The sequence below is a fragment of the Hemiscyllium ocellatum genome, chromosome 9, assembly GCF_020745735.1.
Source record: "Hemiscyllium ocellatum isolate sHemOce1 chromosome 9, sHemOce1.pat.X.cur, whole genome shotgun sequence".
In the NCBI taxonomy this organism is placed as follows: Eukaryota; Metazoa; Chordata; class Chondrichthyes; order Orectolobiformes; family Hemiscylliidae; genus Hemiscyllium; species Hemiscyllium ocellatum.
In genome coordinates, this window is record NC_083409.1 from 90,127,786 (window position 1) to 90,146,116 (window position 18,331).

The 18,331-nt window shown below is 40.9% G+C and overlaps 1 protein-coding gene across 1 annotated transcript in view; it reads right to left on the reverse strand.

The window, feature by feature from the left end:
* szt2 (SZT2 subunit of KICSTOR complex) overlaps positions 1 to 18,331 on the reverse strand; it is a 246,689-nt gene that overhangs the window by 170,334 nt on the left and 58,024 nt on the right. The window contains exons 24-26 of the mRNA XM_060830553.1: positions 11,085 to 11,220; positions 8,693 to 9,058; positions 3,398 to 3,623 (exon numbers count right to left, since the gene is read on the reverse strand). Coding sequence (XP_060686536.1) covers positions 3,398 to 3,623; positions 8,693 to 9,058; positions 11,085 to 11,220 — 728 coding nt within the window. The remainder of the gene's footprint in view (positions 1 to 3,397; positions 3,624 to 8,692; positions 9,059 to 11,084; positions 11,221 to 18,331) is intronic.

Here is an 18,331-nt window from a genome sequence, read left to right on the forward strand (position 1 = left end):
CAACCTGCAAGTTTACCTTGAAAGAGAATAGTCGCTGCCCCACCCCCCCCACCCCCTCGATTCTCTTTGTATTTCAGACTTCTGAATTTTCGCCCCATTTAGAAAATAGTCCATACCTCTGCTCTTCTTACCAAACTGCACGACCTCACACTTTCCCACACTGTACTCCATCTGCCACTTCTTTGCCCACTCTCCGAACCTGTCCAAATCCTTCTGCAGCCTCCCCAATGCTACTTGTCCTTCTACTTACTTTTGTATAGTCTACAACCTAGCCAGAATGCCCTCAGTTTCTTCATTTAGATCATTAATGTATAAGCTGAAAAACTGTAGTCCCAACACAGACCCTTGTGGTAAACCACTAGTCACTGACTTCCATCCTGAGAAGGACTCTTTTATCCCCACTCTCTGCCTTCTGCCACTCAGCCCATCTTCTATCCATGCTAGTACCTGGCCTCTAACACCATGGGCCCTTATCGTATTCAACAGTCTCCTGTGCGGCACCTTATCAAAGGCCTTCTGGAAGTCCAGATAGATAACATCTATTGGCTCTCCTTGGTCTAACCTGCTCATTACCGCCTCAGAATTCTAACAAATTTTTCAGGCATGACCTCACCTTGATGAAACCATGCGGACTTTACCCTATTTTACCAAGTACTTCCATGAGATTCAGAAATTTCATCCTTCACAATGGATTCCAAATTCTTATCAAACACTGAGGAACTGCTCCAAACCGCCCAGACGTGCCACATTCTATTATCACTAGACTATTAAACCAGTAATGTCCTAGGTGTCCAGGGTCAATCCCTACGTGGCAGATAGTGGAATCTGAATTCAATAAAAATCTGGGAGTGAGAGTCTAACGATAGAAATGAAATCATTGCTGGCTGTTGCAAAAAATTAATCTGTTTCACTAATGTTCTTCCGTGAACAAAATCTGCCATCCCTACCTGGGCTGGCCTACATGTGACTCCAGACACACAGCAATGTGGTTGATTCTCAACAATTAGGGAAAGGCAATAAATGCTGGCTGAGTCGCATGCCATGAATGGATTTTTAAAAATCACAACTGTGTAAAAGGGTTATTAAGAAATGTCCTTGATATACTTAATGACAGAGCATCAACCACCCTCTGCAATAAAGAATTCTTCCAATTTACTACCCTCAAAGAAGAAATTCCTCCTCACCTGTCTTACATGGGTGACCCCCTACACTGAGATTATACCTCTTGTCTTCAACACCTCACCAGGGGAAACAACTTCTCCACATCTACTCTGTCAAGCCCCCTAAAAATCTTACTTATTCCAATATCATTGAAACTCCAGAAAAAAACCAGCCTAACCTTCTCAACCCTTCTTTTCTGAAGAAAATCCCTCCATATCTGGAATCAACCTAGGGAACCTTCTCTAGACTGCTCACAATGCCAGTCCAACTTCCTTAAGTAAGGGAGCCAAAACTGTTCTCAGTGTATTCTGATTAGCACCTTGCTTAGTTTTAGCAAGATCTCCCATTTTTTTAAACACTCAACTCCACTTGAAATAAAAGCCAAATTTCATTTGCCTTCTCTAAAACCTGCAGAATGTGAATGGTAGCTTTTTGAGATGCATATAAAAGGACACTCCAAATCCCTGTGTGCTTCAGCTTTCTGAAACAAGATGGGAAAAAAAAAGAGAGACAGCTTAGTACTGAAGGGCATCTCTCAAGGTCCTTAAAGTGCATCTTCAACATTTAAATGGCTTACTTTATTACACAACTGGTGATTGTGTATCTCTCATTGTAACATGCCGGTCTCTCACTGCTGGATTCTTGACATGTGTCAAGAGCCAATTTTAAAGTGAGCATCCTTTGACTTCTAAGCAGCAAACCAGAGTTTGTTTCTTTGAATGTTGTATAATGCAGGATGAAAGAATCATGACAACTCCTAAGGAATATAGCATATACTTCATGGGTTGGACATCAGCTGCATGTTCATGGAAGAATATTCCTTTCAGATGATGAAACTGTTGATTTCTGTGATGTTGTTCAGATTATGAGGTGTGCACTGGTGGCACCCTGAACCTCTAGAGTGGCAATCCAGAGTACCTACTTACTCTTGTTATTATCATGGAGGAAGGTTAGGTAACATTCAGTCCTGGCAAACAACTCACTATCTTATGAAAGTATATGAAACAGATTGCAAATCCAAGATTCTAGTGGCACCATGCAAGAAACTAGAGATGAAAAGGCTGAGGCTAATGTGACAATGAAGGCCCACCAGGTCGTCTTCTAGGAGGCTGCTGATGCCTGCAACTACTCAACACTACACTCAGTCTGTAGTAGCCCTATTCCTGAGAGGTCAAGAAACCAGAGTCCCTCTTGCTCTCTACAGCCTATTACATAGCTAATGACTCCTGCACCCTCAATAACTCTCCTTTGCTACTGATGATCACACTACAGCTTATCATCACTGCCATGATGATGATGGTTGTCTTCTGAGCTACAGCCCCTCACTTTGTGCTAAGGTGTGAAATTGTCCGAAATTCTCCAATGTTTTGTACAATCACAAGAGCTCCGTGTTAAACATTTGACAGCGAGAACTGATAAAGCAGCTGCAAGAACTAAACGTTGATAAAATTTGGAAGCCATCTGAAGTTGATAAACACCCATGAAATACACTTTAAACACTGCTTTTTGTATTGGTAACCTTCCCAAGGTCTAGCAAACACCAACTTTAGATATTAAATTGGAAGAAAGTTACACTTCTGTGAAAATCTCATTCTCATCCAATTATCACCTTAAATGCTACCTTCACAACCCAGCACCTTGTGTCAACTCCAGCAAGCAGGTTTGCTTTTTTTTGCAGCCAAAGGCAGCTCAGTCAAACACAGCATTTAGGATAGGTCCCAATCATGACCTGTTTTTCTCCGTCAAATGTTATTATCTGTCCTGTCCAAACACCTATTCTTGTCTATGAAAATGCCCCCAATGTGCCCACATTACAAACCAAATATACTCTACAAATCCCAATGCAATGCGTGCTCAATAAATAGATACATTTACCACAACTAAGAAAAAAAAGAACCTGCTTTGAATCAGGATGTAACTGTGTCATGGGTATAAATAATCAACTGTCTTTCTGCATGTTATTGTGCACCTAGTACTGTAAGAAGTACTGTGCACAGGCCATTTCTATACCTCTGGTTACATTTAATGAATAAGGATAGATTGAGCAAATGTTGCCAAAAGCAAAATATTTGCTGATATGGTACTTTGCCAGCCTTTCGAGTTCTATCAAAGATTGTTAACTGACTTTAGTCATGTCATTTATCTGCTTGACCAATGAAGCTTACATTTCTTTACTAAAAAGATGGTATTCAGATAGTATATACCCGCAATGTGAGCAGAGGGAGGAAAAACTTACCTGAAATAAATGTCCTTTTTAGAGCGTTCAGCGCAAGAATTCACAAGTTGCTCCCTTAACGACTCCAGGGAGCAGTTGTATATGTAGACAGGACATCGAAGGTGATTTGGGTCACACAAGTCAATCTGAGAAGTCTGTCGGCTGAATGTGATGTGGCAGTCTTTTTTGGGAGGTAAACTGAACTCTACACGTTCCTTTTCTACTTCTGAAGTCACATTGTCTGAGTCTGTGGAACAACACCAATAGAAACAAAGTACATATTTGGAAAAAGCTCAAAGAAATAGAGACTGCATGGCATAAAACACTACGACAAGCCAAAGTTACCAGCAGTGAGAATAGCTCTTTATTGAAGAGTAACACTATAACATCAATGTAACTATATGAGGACTGGGAGACAAACAGCAGAAAGACATTGACTAATAGGTTACCCTATCAGTTAAGTCAAACAGTGAGTGTTTACCCAAGATAGAGTGGTGTTGAAAGAACAGTATTATCATATTCTGCATAATCTCATTCCAGGAAATAACAGAGACCACTTGTGCACATAGATTATAACAACAGGGCAGACTGAGACTGAACTTCAGATATTAATGATCACATTCTCCACTGCTACCACACAAATCCAACTTCTGCAGCCCTTTAAAAGACTATATTGAGAAATACATTTTGAATTCAAATACTAATAACTCTAACATGGGGCAGTATGATGGCTCAGTGGTTAGCACTGCTGCGTCACAGCACTAGGGACCTGGGTTCGATTCCACCCTTGGGCAACTGTCTGTTTGCATATTCTCCCAGTGTCTGCATGATTTGTTCCAAGTGTTCCGGTTTCCTCCAACACCCCAAAGATGTGCAGGTTAGGTGATTTGGAAATGCTAAATTGTCCATTGTGTCCCAGGGATTTGATGTTTAGGTGGGTTATCCACGAGAAATGCAGGTTTACACAGATGGGGTGGATCTGAGTTGAGATGCTCTTCGGAGGTTCAGTGTGGATTTGATGGGCCAAATGGCCTGCTTCCACACTGCAGGGATAATACCTGAAAGCTAACAAACATTAACTAAAAATGAAAACCTGTTATATCTAATGTCAGGTGCATAGAGTGCTAATCACTGGGGCCCATGCATTCAGAGAAGACCAGGATCAGGCTGCATCACGCCTCTCACAAAGTGCTTGCAAACATGTGCTGGGTGGACACTCCACTCCAGAACAAAGTTCAGCACTCAAGATCTGACTGAATCAAGTGAAAGCCTGAGACTCCATGGCCATTGAGTTGAAAAGCAGGGATGCTTTCTGGGTGATGTAGTCTATTCTTGGTTATGCTCCCTTCACAGCAGATGTGATACCACTGAAAGACAACTGCAGCCTCCTAATTTCCGAGTATGAGCAAGGTTCCCAAGAACATTTATGAGGGTGAGATGAGTACTGGCTCCTCCAATCATAAGTTGTTTGTTCTCTCTCTTGCTGCTGTTAATAGATATAGTGAATCTATCAGCCTTAGCAGTGTGAGAGAAGCAGTCTCAACTGAAGAAGCCGCAAGCAGTTAGGTAAGGAAGTTCTGCAGTGAGGAAGTCACTGGGAAAGCTAGAGCCACTTTTTCTCTGAGCTCTGCTGCATTTCTCTGAATGAAGCAAGCTGCAAGCAGGTTGCGAGAAAAGGAGTCTGTGAAGAGATTGTGAAAGGGGCAACAATGTGGTTGCAAGTGGGTTGGGAAAGGGGTGAGTGGAAGGGTGCAATAGGGTGGGGGGATGAAGAGGGAGAGAGGAGACAAGGAAGCTGAAAGGGCAAAGGAAGTGAAAGAGCAGCAAAAAAAAGGAAAATGGTTTTAAACCAGTCAACAAAAATAGCAACCTAACTGAGAGCGAGGAAACTTGAAATCACTATGTAATAAATTATAAGCAAATGAATGTAGAATCTCTATCTTAATACTGCATATATTCAGGAACTACTATCCAGGAAAAAGCTATTGCAATGCACACAGCGTAGGTTGTTCAATTTAAGTATGAGATTAAGATCTGAGATGTAGCAAAAAAGAGTACCGACTCCTCAGATACTGAATCAGTCCATGTCCAATTGCAGCAATGCAGCAGCATTATGATTGCTGAATCCCCTACTATCAACATCCTAATGGGTTATCATTGAACTACTCTAACCATATGAATACTATGACTACAAGAGCTGGTCAGAATTGAGGAACCCTGCAGCAAGTAACTCATCTCCTGTCTCTGCAAAGTCAGTCCATCACTTACACGACACAAGTCAGGATGTAATGTTAAAAGATTAAATGGGTCTCTCTCTCTGGACATTAATGTAATATTAAAGAGTTAAACTGCTCTAACTGAACATTCTGGAAGTGGGTGGAGAGGACATTCATGCAAGAATGCAGAAGACTCTCGCTCCATTTAGACAGTCCTTTGCTACTATTGCCCCTCCTACTATCAAATTAAACTCTCATTCAATCTCTTCCATTTATAAATGCTTTCTAGCCATCCCCTGAAGCTAGGTATATCACATCTAAATTGTCTTGGGGGATTACTGAGTTAGGAAATCATCTGTATAAGAATTCCTCAGGATTAGGGCATTTACATTTGTATTATCTCAGAGGATGATCTCATTCTACCATTGTACCATGCGACTGTGAGGGAATAGCTGGCAGTTGTCTTGAGTGGCATGTGACTGTGGGGGAGCAGCCAGAGTACCTGTAAGCATTTACCAACTGACCTGTATAAAGGGAATGAGTTTTCTTTGTTCGGGGTCTCTTTTGACTTGCACGCCTGCCAGGAAGGTCAAAGGGGGTCACCTAGCTTGTACAAACTTTAATAAACTTCAACTGTTTACAGCTGATGTGTGTGAATTGCATCTCGTGTGTGAAACTTCGGAGAAAAAAAATCTAACAAGGAGTGCGCTTGCCTGGATGTATGCAGCTCTAACAATACTCAAGAAAGTTAACATATTCCAGGCCAAAACAGAGCATCTGATTGGCAACATACCCACAAACATCAGTCCCTCCACCACGGACCCATATCATCATCCAGAAAATGCACAATCGAAACTCATACAGGTACCTTATATAGCACCTTCTAAACATGAGAAATAATTTTGAAAACGACAGACTTTAAGGCATCTAAGAAATTCATGTCATCCTTGTGTACTATTCTTTAAATTTAAGCAAGATGGGATGACTATTAAAGATATGCTGAATTCTTCTACTTCTGCTTTTGAGAATTCAAAAATCCCATACATATACAATTATATAATGGTACAGTTACTATGTAACTACACAACTTAATAAATAAGCTCATGAGAATGATAAAAAAAATGTAATGCTGAAGATAAAAAGGAGCACCCACAAAAATAACTTGTGTCAAGTTTCGAGCAAGTCTGGACTGTGACTCCAGCATTTCAAGTATATTTCAACCTTATCAATTGTTTAAAATGCTGGTCAGTGTGGTCAGTTTAAATTTAAAATAAGAAAATATTGATCACTCACTCATTTGCAAAGTTTCTTTTGTTATTAGAGTTCACACTTGCAAATAGAACTGGCACATTATTGCAAGTGAATGGGTTGGTACTAGTTTAATTAAATGCCACATTTAAACTTGGAACTGAAATCAGGAATCATACAACATGTCACTGAATAGAGTCATAGAGATGTACAGCACTGAAACAGACCCTTCGATCCAACTCATCCGTGCCAACCAGATATTCTAAATTAACCTAGTCTCATTTGCCAGCATTTGGTCCATATGCCTCTAAACCCTTCCTATTCATCTACCCATTCAATTGCCTTTTAAATGTTGTAATTGTACCAGCCTCCACCACTTCCTCTGGCAGCTCATTCCATATTTGCACCACCCTCTACATGAAAAAGTTGTCCCTTAGACGCCTTTTAAATCTTTCCTTTTCAACTTAAACCCTCTAGTTTTGGACTGCCCCACCTCAGGGAAATGAGCTTGTCTATTCACCCTATCCATCCCCCTCATGATTTTATAAAACCTCTATAAGGTCACCCTTCAGGCTCAAATGCTCCAGGTAAAACAGCCCCAGCCTATTCAGCCTCTCTTTTTAGCTCAAACCCTGGCAACATTCCTGTAAATCTTTTCTGAACCCTTCCAAGTTTCACAACATCCTTCCTGTAACAGGGAGACCAGAATTGCAATCAATATTGCAAAAGTGGCCTAACCAATATCCTTTACAACTCCCAACTCTTGCACTCAAAGCACTGACCAATAAAGGCAAGCATACCAAACATTTTCTTCACTACCCTATCTGCCTACGACTCCACTTTCAAGGAGCTATGAATTTGCACTCCAAGGTCACTTGGTTCAGCAACACCCCCGAGGACCTAATTATTAGTGTATAAGTCCTGCCCTGATTTGCCTTTTCAAAATGCAGCACCTCACATTTGTTCAACATATTTTCAAATTGCAGTTAGGATTATTATTTGCAGTGCTTGTTGCAAGGTTCCAGTGTTTAAGGCTGAAAATGTGTTGCTGGAAAAGTGCAGGAGGTCAGGCAGCATCCAAGGAGCAGGGGAATCGATGTTTCGGGCATGAGCTCTTCTTCAGGAATTCCTGAAGAAAGGATCATGCCCGAAACGTCGATTCCCCTGCTCCTTGGATGCTGCCTGACCTCCTGCGCTTTTCCAGCAACACATTTTCAGTTCTGATCTCCAGCATTTGCAGTCAGCACTTTCTTCAGTGTTTAAGGATCAACTATTGTACATATGGCCAAGTTCAAAACAGTATAGTTGGTTGCATAATATATAATTGTCTGATAAACCATGGTTCTGAAATGTATTTTCCTAAAACACAAGTTTTTGTTGGACTTTACATCTTGGAGTATAGAATATAAAAGCCAAGAACTTTTGTTAAACCGATAAAATTTTGTTCAGTCTCACTGTGATTATTGTTACTGCTGCATGGACCTCTGAGGTATATATATAGCAGCAGCTTCCAGAAGTGGAAGCCATTCATCAGCTTGACAACCTGACTGTGAGGAGCTCCCTTGCAGCGTAGAGGGAACACTGACACAGTCAATGTGCCCTAATTCCAGGCATTCAAAAGATTTCAAGGGGTTGGCTAAATGTGGGAAAATCGGAGGCATTTGCACAATAGGTGGCCTGGAAACAGAAGCGTGAAGGGCCACAAGTTCTCTCCCTGGGCCTGCTCATGTTTGTCTGTAAAAGTATCCATCCAAAATATACAAGACAATTCACCAACACTACATGACCAAAACTACAGACCATTTCATTACAGTCCTAAATAGTTTACATGCAAATGACTTCAGTCTGCTACCTGTATCAGGTTGTATTTTCTCCTTTTCAGATTCAGTAAGTGATATTTCATTACCACCTGCCAAGGTTGGAGAAAGGAGAGGTGTGGATCTGGCAGAATGGGTTTCCTGTCCTGGGGAATGCAATGTTGTCACAAAATCTTTTTTGCTGTTAATCTTCGATGCGCTGACTGCAACTTGGCTAGCTTTGCTATCAAGTGTTTCCTCGACGATGCCCGACTCAGATCTCTTTATTGTTGAGGGTGCACTAAATACACCAGGGTGCTCACTCAACATTGATTCTTTCATTTCCACTTGGAGTAGTTCATCTTCTAATCTGGAATGCTTTGTGCTCTCATCGATCCCAGGCGCAATCAGTCGCTGCACATCTAACAGAAGGAAGTTCGGACAGAAAATAATTCAGAAAGGAAATGTGCAATAAGTAACTATAATGTGAAGGACTTCTTTTTCCTTAACGATAATGAATTGCTTAAATATTATCATTGTGAATCAACAGGATTAACAAAGCATGATTAACAACTGACTCATATTGGAAGGACTATGGTGTTGCAGGCAAGTATCCAAGACTTTTGGGGGTTTCCATAGCTAGAACAGGATAACACCTGGACCATGGATTTAAAATGGTCAAATAGCTTAAATTTCATTCATGTTATAACTTATTCAGGTGCTTTGGAATTAAACTTCATAAATCAAATATTCCGTTTAAAACTTTATTCTTTATATAAAATATTTATTTATTTTAGTCATATATACTATGGTTTGATCATAGTATGTGACCATTTAAGACTAAAAAGGCAAAAGTGAACATATAGAGTCATAGAGATGTACAGCACGGAAACAGACCCTTCAGTCTAACTCATCCATGCTGACCAAATATTCCAACACAATCTAGTCCCACCTGCCAACACCTGGCCCATATCCTTCCAAGCCCTTCCTATTCATATACCCATCCAGATGCCTTTTAAATTAAGTGGTGTACTAGCCTTCACCACTTCCATTGGCAGCCCATTCCACACATACATACCACCCACTGCATGAAAAGGTTGTCCCTTAGGTCTCTTTTATATCTTTCCCATCTCACCCTAAACCTATGCCCTCTAGTTCTGGACTCCCCATCCCACGGAAATTACCTTGTCTATTTACCCTATCCATGCCTTTCATGATTTTATACACCTCTATAATGTAACGGCTCAGCCTCCAACGCTCCAGGGAAAACAGCCCTAGCCTATTCAACCTCTCCCTATAGCTCAAATCCTCCAACCCTGGCAACATCCTTTTAAATCTTTTCTGAATCCTTTCAAGTTTCACAACATCCTTCCGCTAGGAAGGAGACCGGAATTGCACACAATATTCCACATGTTGCAGCTGTACAGGCCACATGACCTCCCAATTCCTGTACTCCATACTCTGACCAATAAATATTATAATTCATCTGCTATTTACAAAAAGTCAAATGATTGTATGTAAAGCTTTTGAAAGAGATTTGAAAATACAGTCAAGACAAATATTAGGGTATAAAACCATTTCTCATCTGAACACAAGTCTGATTTGAGGATTTTATTGAAATGCTACCAACCATAGAATCAATCTCATTGACAAGAAATCAATTGGATTTTAAGATGTCTTATCATTTCATCCTTTGAGTTTTGCCTCTTGGCCAACCATCACAGTTTTTCTCTTTTTATTTGAAAAACCCATAACACCTATTTCAGAGTTATATTGTCTGTTGCCCTATGAATGTGTGCATTTGAGATTAAGGGAAGATCATTTAATTCTACAAGTTAGTTGTTAATCAGATTTATGATTTATTGTAGGAATGAGTTTGCGTCTAATGAATGAGTTATATTTGAGGTAATGATTGAGTTATATTACAGAAGCCTGTTGGATGATTCTTTTATTTTGTTTCATGACAACGAAAGTACATGTGCCACCACACAAGAAAATGCGAAAGGACTCTGCACTGAAAAAAAGGGTTGCACACAATTGAATTTTAAAGAAAAGATTATACAGAGCATCTTATTTCCTTATCAGGAAGCAGGTGACTGCCATATTTCGAGGATTGCTCAGGTCTAAATGTCTGTTTTGTTACACACAATGGGATAACAATGTTAAATATTATCAGATATTTCCAAAAATTGGCCCTTAGAATTTTAACATAGATATCATGTTTGTGAAAAATGTCATTTCTTTAAAGGAAAGATAGTCCTGAATAATTCCACACATGGCACACATAGATCTTTAGAGCATTTTACAGAGAGACTGGCACATGGGACTGATTCAAATTCCATCATAAGTATCCACAACAATTGAATGAACCTTTGTAACCAGGAAGGGGAGGCTACTTTCCTTCTTACAAAAATAATGGCTATAATGCCTGTTATCAGTAAAACTTACCTGCAAACGTGGCTGGCAAAAAGATGAGCAGGATTTGCTGTGCATTCACAAACCTGGCATAGCATTTCCATTGCGGTGTGCTCTTCTCTGGTGCTGGCAGCGTATTGTCCTCTGTCATCTCAGGATTGCCAACACTCTATTTAATTAGAATTAAGAGACACACATTTATTTCAAGACATTAAAAGAATTCTTCCTGTGAAGGCAGTGAACATTTTAAAGATATTCTCAGTGTAAAATGCATCACATCATATCTATTACATCTATCTAGCAGTCCAATCACTATTCCTCATATATCTTTAGATAAATCATCTAAAACAAGAACTGATACATCCAATTCATCCCTATCCACTGCTGTGACCATGAATAGTCATTGTGATGTAAAGTAAAAACATTCATTTAGATTGTAAAGCAAAATTGGCTTGAATACATTGTGGGTGGATAACAAAGGTTAGAATATACACAAGATGCTAAGATATGTGGAACAATGTAGCAGTCCAGAATTTGCACGACAAAATCAATGACAAGCCACTTTCAGGTAGAACTAATCATACTAAGGTTAGTGTCAAAATTCAGGAGGCCATTGTAAACAATATTTTATTGCCATAGGCAACAAATTTAATAACAGGAATTAAAAAGAGACTTTGGCTCACTCTGCATATGGACAATTTGAAATATTCATTATGTACCGACGTCAACCAAACTAAAAATTGACAAACCATTTTGGACTAAAGATACAATCATGGAGAACAAATCTGTCACACAGAATGGGACAAGGGATTTAATCAGCTTCAAATTTAACTAACAAAATTTTCCAGATGATACATATCGAATGCCTAGTGTTTCTGTGAAATAACACTGGAAACTGCTATTGAACTGTGTTTGCTGCAATGCTTTCTAGTAGTTGAAACTATCCATAATAAACCTTCAATAATATAATCTTACACAAGCTGTCTTCTGTTCTGAATCACATAGCCCCAAAACCCAAACCTGGCAAATGCAGACACAGAGCACAGAACACTTAGCACAGAAGAACCTTTGACCCACTTTGTCCTCTCTGGATCCAGCCTATTCCCAATTCCCACTTCTTGGTCCATAGCCCAATAGGTTATTGCATGGGTAAGTACACGTCCACATATTTTTTAATGTGATGAGGGTTTGTATGTCTATCACTACATTCTAAAGTGAAAATTTACTCCTCAGTGTCTCAATGTCTAACAGGCAGTCTTGAAACAAACACTCTGAGAGAGCCTTGAGAATCACCTATCACAGTGAGAAAGAAACCCCACTGCAGTGATAACAACTGGAGAACCTTTAGGGACAGATAGTCACCCACCGCTGTAGAGGCTCTTTGACCTACTTCTGAAAGCACCAAAATTGCTATGTGAAAACAACGAGGCAACTCAAAAAGTATTCAGCGTCAAGTAGCATTAGCTTGACAGGGTTTGCCCTCAATGATAAGTAATCACTATCCAGGCATATGCCAAATGAAACTACACCGGGCTATCCAAAGCAACTTCATAGAGATGCAACACACTTGGCTAAATCAGGAAGCAACAAATTTCAATGATATGCAAACTGCAAAGATTGGGAGAGATTCCATGATACTTTGATATCTGTCAACTGGCACCAATCTACTGGTTCATCATCAATCCTCAATGCTGACAGGCCAATACAGCACATAGTAGAAGCCTAAAGGTATGGAAAGCTAGGCAGATCATTTGAGCACATCCTCAATTTTCAGTTGTTCACCAATGAAACAGCAATGAGAAGGCTGCCAACAGCTACGTTCCTTTGTCCTTTCTAGACTAATGGATAAGACAAAAGCAATCAAACTCCTGTCTAGAAGCATGGTTCCAGAAGCTGGTGCTATTCTACAAGAATGGGGGTTAATGACTAGTCGAGAAACTCACTAAATTCTTTCAGGCTAAGTGAGTGCAAGGAATCATCCACAAAGGTAAACAAACATATCTCTATTCTCCAACTGGATCAGCGAAAAAGGGCTTGCCAATCTTGCGACAATCACCGAGGAATCTAACCCTCTCCAACTCCAAAAATATTTGGCAGAATCCTTCTGAACCACTTAGTGTGACATCTCAACAAGGATCAACTGTCAGAGAAACTGCTGTTTCAGAAAAGGTCAAGGAACCAGTGATATGTTGTACACAGTTAGGCAGCTCTAGGAAAACTGTCAAGGACATAACATAGGCTGCAATGCCATGTTTGTTCATCTGACTAAGGCCATTGACATAGTCAGTTATGAGGGCCTTTGGAACTATTCAACTATTCTGCAAAACTAATCAAATTGGTTGATAACCCAATCATGGCATGCCCGTGCATGCCCTGAATGATAGTGAATTTTCTGACCCATTCCCAGTCACTAATGGAGTTAAACAGGACTGCCTGCAAGAGCTGACCCTCTTTGTTATGTTTTACATACCCTGCTCTCTCATCACTTGCATGATGATAATCCAAGCATTGAAATTTTTTATTATATGGACATGAGGCTGCTCAATCTGAGACAACACTAGTAAAGGTCCAAGGTCTCCATGGATACTTTGCCATTGAATGTGCATTACCCTGCTGTTCATGGCCAGAATGCTATACATTAGATTTGTTTTAACATTAGATTCCCTACAGTGTGGAAACAGGCCCTTTGGCCCAACCAGTTCACACCAACCCTCCGAAGAGTAACCCACCCAGACCCATTTCCCTCTGACTAATGCACCTGTCAGCAATTTAGCATGACCAATTCACCTGACCTGCACATCTTTGGACTGTGGGTGGAAACCGGAGCACCTAGAGGAAACTCTCACAGACACGGGGAGAATGTGCAAACTCCACATAGACAGTAGCCCGAACCTGGGTCCCTGGCGCTGTGAGGCAGCAGTGCTAACCACTGAGCCACCGTGCTGCCCATACAGTGGACACTGCATGCGACAACTCTGCCTTGTGATCATTACAAAATACACCGAACTGATGTACCAAGGCTTTGCCTGAAATACCCAGCCTTGGCCCTAAATTTACAGTAAATGAGAAGGACCTATCAACTACAGATACATTCATTTATTGAGGCGCAGCCGCTCTCATTGTCAATATTGCCTATATTGACAGTGAGAAACATGCAAGAAATGCTTAAACAAATGTAGCCCTCGACCATCATGGCATATCACTCTGGGAATGAAGATGAGTACATCTGCCTGGCAAACTAACATTCTATAGAATAATTGTTCTATTCGTATGTCTACGCATCTAAAACTTGGACTGTGTATCAGCATCATGCTGAGAAGCTCAACCACTTTCACCTGAGCTGCCTGTAGAAGCTACTGAAGATCAGGTGGTAGGAGAAAATACCAGACAATGCTAACCCAAGCTGGTATGCCAAGCTTTCACAGCATACTTAGACAGTCACAACCAAGTTAGGTTGATCAAGTAACCAAAATATATGACACTCGCCTTACCAAGGCAAAGCTTCTTTGGAGAGCTTAACTCTAGCATTCATCATCATGGCAATCACAGCAAGTGTTGCAAGGACAGTTTGAAGACTCAACTTAAGAGATTTAACATCAACCTCAATGCCTCAAGAAGCTCACTCTGGACTGCGCAGCCTCTTCAAACATAGGCACAGAACAGAGACACAGAAAAACGTGGGATGAAATCCCAAGCCAGCAATGTGTCCAATACCTAATCACTATAGTGTCAAGTCCTGTTTACAGCAGAGTGCTACAGGTGTCAGTCAAGTCCTGTTTACAGCAGAGTGCTACAGATGTCAGTCATAACAAATATGCATCTAATGGAACCCAATCAAATAGCCCTGATAATGAACATCTTTGCCTCAAATAATGACAAACACATACTCTTTCAGGCAGTGAACTTCAGATGCTCACCACTCACCAGATGAAAATGTATGCCTCACTCCCTCTTTAATCTTTAGAACATAGAACATAGAAGGATACAGCGCAGTACAGGCCCTTCGGCCCTCGATGTTGCGCCGACCGAATCCTACCTAACCTACACTAGCCCAATAACTTCCAAATGCCTATCCAATGCCCGCTTAAATGACCATAAAGAAGGAGAGTTCACCACTGATACGGGCAGGGCATTCCATGAACTCACAACCCGCTGTGTGAAGAATCTACCCCTAACATCTGTCCTATACCTACCACCCCTTAATTTAAAGCTATGTCCCCTAGTAACACCTGACTCCATTAGCGGTAAAAGGTTCTTAGTATCTACCCTATCTAAACCCCTAATCATCTTATACACTTCTATCAGATCTCCCCTAAACCTTCTCTTCTCCAATGAGAACAGCCCCAAGTGCCTCAGCCTTTCCTCATAAAATCAATTATTTTATATCTGTCCCATTACTAGCTATTGATTACACTGATAAAATAAGTTCTTATGATTCATGTTTACTCAGCCACTTAGAATTTTATACAGGTCAATTAAATCTCCCTTCAGCTTCCTCTATTCCAATATAAACAAACACAGCCTAGTAACCTAGTTTTCCCTTCCTAGAAACATACACTAAAATTCCATCTAGTGCAGTCACATCCTTCCTGTAATATATCAACTAGAATTGTCGGTTATGTTGTAGCTGCAGACTAACTGATATTTTAATCATTTTTAAAATCCATTCGCAAGATGTGAATATTGCTGGCAAGGCCCACATTTATCATCAATCCTAACTGCCCCTTAGAAGGTAGTGGCAGTAGTTCCAGCATAAGCTCCCTGATCCAATATTTCATGCATCAGTTCAAAGGTTTCCATGGTCTGTCTCAATTTCATTTCTTAAGTACAGACAATCTGTCGACTGCAAACAGGTTCCGATCTTGAGTCAATTTGCAGGTGAATTTGCATGCAAGTCACATCATAATGCAGGAGAATACAAAATAGCAGGTTGTAGACACAAGGAACGTTTATATGTCAGATCATTAACATTGCATCTGTGCCAGACCGTGGTCATCCGTACGTCTGGGTGGGATCACACTCCCACGGAACTAGGATCATTAATGTAGCCTGACGGAGAGATGGAGGCTAAATCACTGACCAGGTTTCTGCAATTAGCAAGCAACATAGGTTCCACTGGCCGTGGTCGACACAGACAGACACACACACCCCTACTGGCGGGGAATGTGCCAATTGAAAAGGGTTGGTTTATGGATCATGTGGTGCTGGAAAAGCACAGCCAGTCAAGCAGAATCCAAGGAGCAGGAGAATCGATGTTACGAGCATAAGATCTTTACCAGGAATGAGGCTTGTGGGCAAGAGGACTACCACAGCCACATCTCCTTCCTCAGTGCCAATCTCAGTAAGTCTCTCTCTCACAAACCACCCCCCGCCCCCTACCAGGTCATCTCTCCTGTCCTGAAGCTCTTAACCACGTTCTGAAGCAGACTCACTACCACAGCCACATCTCCTTCCTCAGTGGCACACTCTCAACCCTGATCTCCAGCATCTGTAGTTCTCACGTTCTTCTCGGTTTATGGGATGTTACTACATTGGAAGACTTACTGGTTAGTAGTAAAATTATCTATCACTCTGTTAAATTTGCCAACAGAGTTGTTATTCCAATTTCTTCTTCATTTTATTGTATTCAAACTATAACATATGAATAAAGTGTGATTTCCTTCATATCTGATAGTTTAATCAATCGATTTGCATTTGGAATGCGATGCCTGACACTTGCCTTTAAAATAAGAAAAGGTTTGAGTCAAGGCTATTTTAATGTATTTTGAGGAGATTTGGTCTAGTTCACAACTCTACTACCTCTTGAGAAAGGAGCTGCTATCTTGAACTGCTGCAATCCAAATGCTGTAGATAGACCCACAATGTCACTAGGGAGAAAGTTCAGGATACTGATTCATTACCACCAAAGGAATGGCAGTATACTTCCAAGTCAGAATGGCTTCAGGAGAACTCGCAAGCAGCAATGTTTCTTTGCCCTTGTCCTTCTAGATGGCAGTGATTGTAGATTTTGAAGATGCTAAGGATCCTTGGTGAAGTGTTGCAGTGCATCTTGAAGATGGCATTCAATGCTGCTCCTGTACATTGGTGGTGGTGATGGTGAATGTTTGTGGACATGGTGCCAATCAGTCTGGTTGCTGTCATGGATGACATTCAGCTTCTTGATTGCTGTTGGTGCTGCACTCATCCAGGAATGTGGGAATGCTGCACTCATCCTGACGTGCACCTTGTAGACGGTGAACAAGCTTTGTGGAGACAGGGTTCGAGTTATTCACTGCAGGATTCCCAGCCTCTCAGTTGCTCTTGGAGCCATGTTTATATTTTTAGTCGAGTTCAGTTTCTCATCAATGGTAACCCCAAGATGTAGCGATTCAGTGATGGTAATGACTTTGAATGCCAAGTTAAGTTCTCTCTTGTTGAAGACAGTCATTGTCTGGCTCTTGTGTGGCATGAATGTTAATTGCCACTTGTCAGTCCTAAACCTGCATATTGCCCACATCTTGTTGTATTTGGATATGCACTGTATCTGAGGAGTCACAAATAGTGCTGAACATTGTGCAATTGTCAACCAACATCCTCACTTCTGACCTTATGCTGGAGGGAAGCTGACTGATGAAGCAGCTGACGATGGTTGAGCATGGTAGGCCTTTTTGGAGCAACACCTGAGCTAAGATAACCAACTTCCTTTGTTGTGATTTCAACCAGGAGAGAGATTTTCCCGATTTCCGTTGACTCCAGTTTCGTTAGGGTTCATTGATGCCATGTTCAGTGAAGCATGACCTCAATGTTAAGGACAGTTACGTGCACATCACCTCTAGAATTCATCCATTTTGTCCATGTTTGAGCCAAGGTTGCAATGAGCTCAGGTGCTTTGGTTCTTGCGGAGCCCACACTGAGCATCAGTAAGCTTGATAGTTTTGTCTATGACAGCTTACATCACTTGATTGATAGTCGAGAGTAGACCGATGGGGTGGTAATAGGTCAGGTTGGATTTATCCTTTGGAAGTACCTGGGCTATTTTCCATGTTGTCACTGTATTACTGTAATGGAACATCATGTCCAGGTACGCGGCTAGTTCTGGAGCTCGTCTTCAGTCCTATTGCTGAAGTGTTACCAGAATCAAAACTGTTTTTAAAAAAAAGCACTAAGATGCTGCTAATCTCTAGAGGAAGAAGAGTTTGATCATGCATTTGGCACTTCAGGCTGAAGATTTTTGCAAATGCTTCAGGTTCATCTTTCTCACTAATGTGCTGATATCTCCCATTTTTGAGGACAGAGATGTT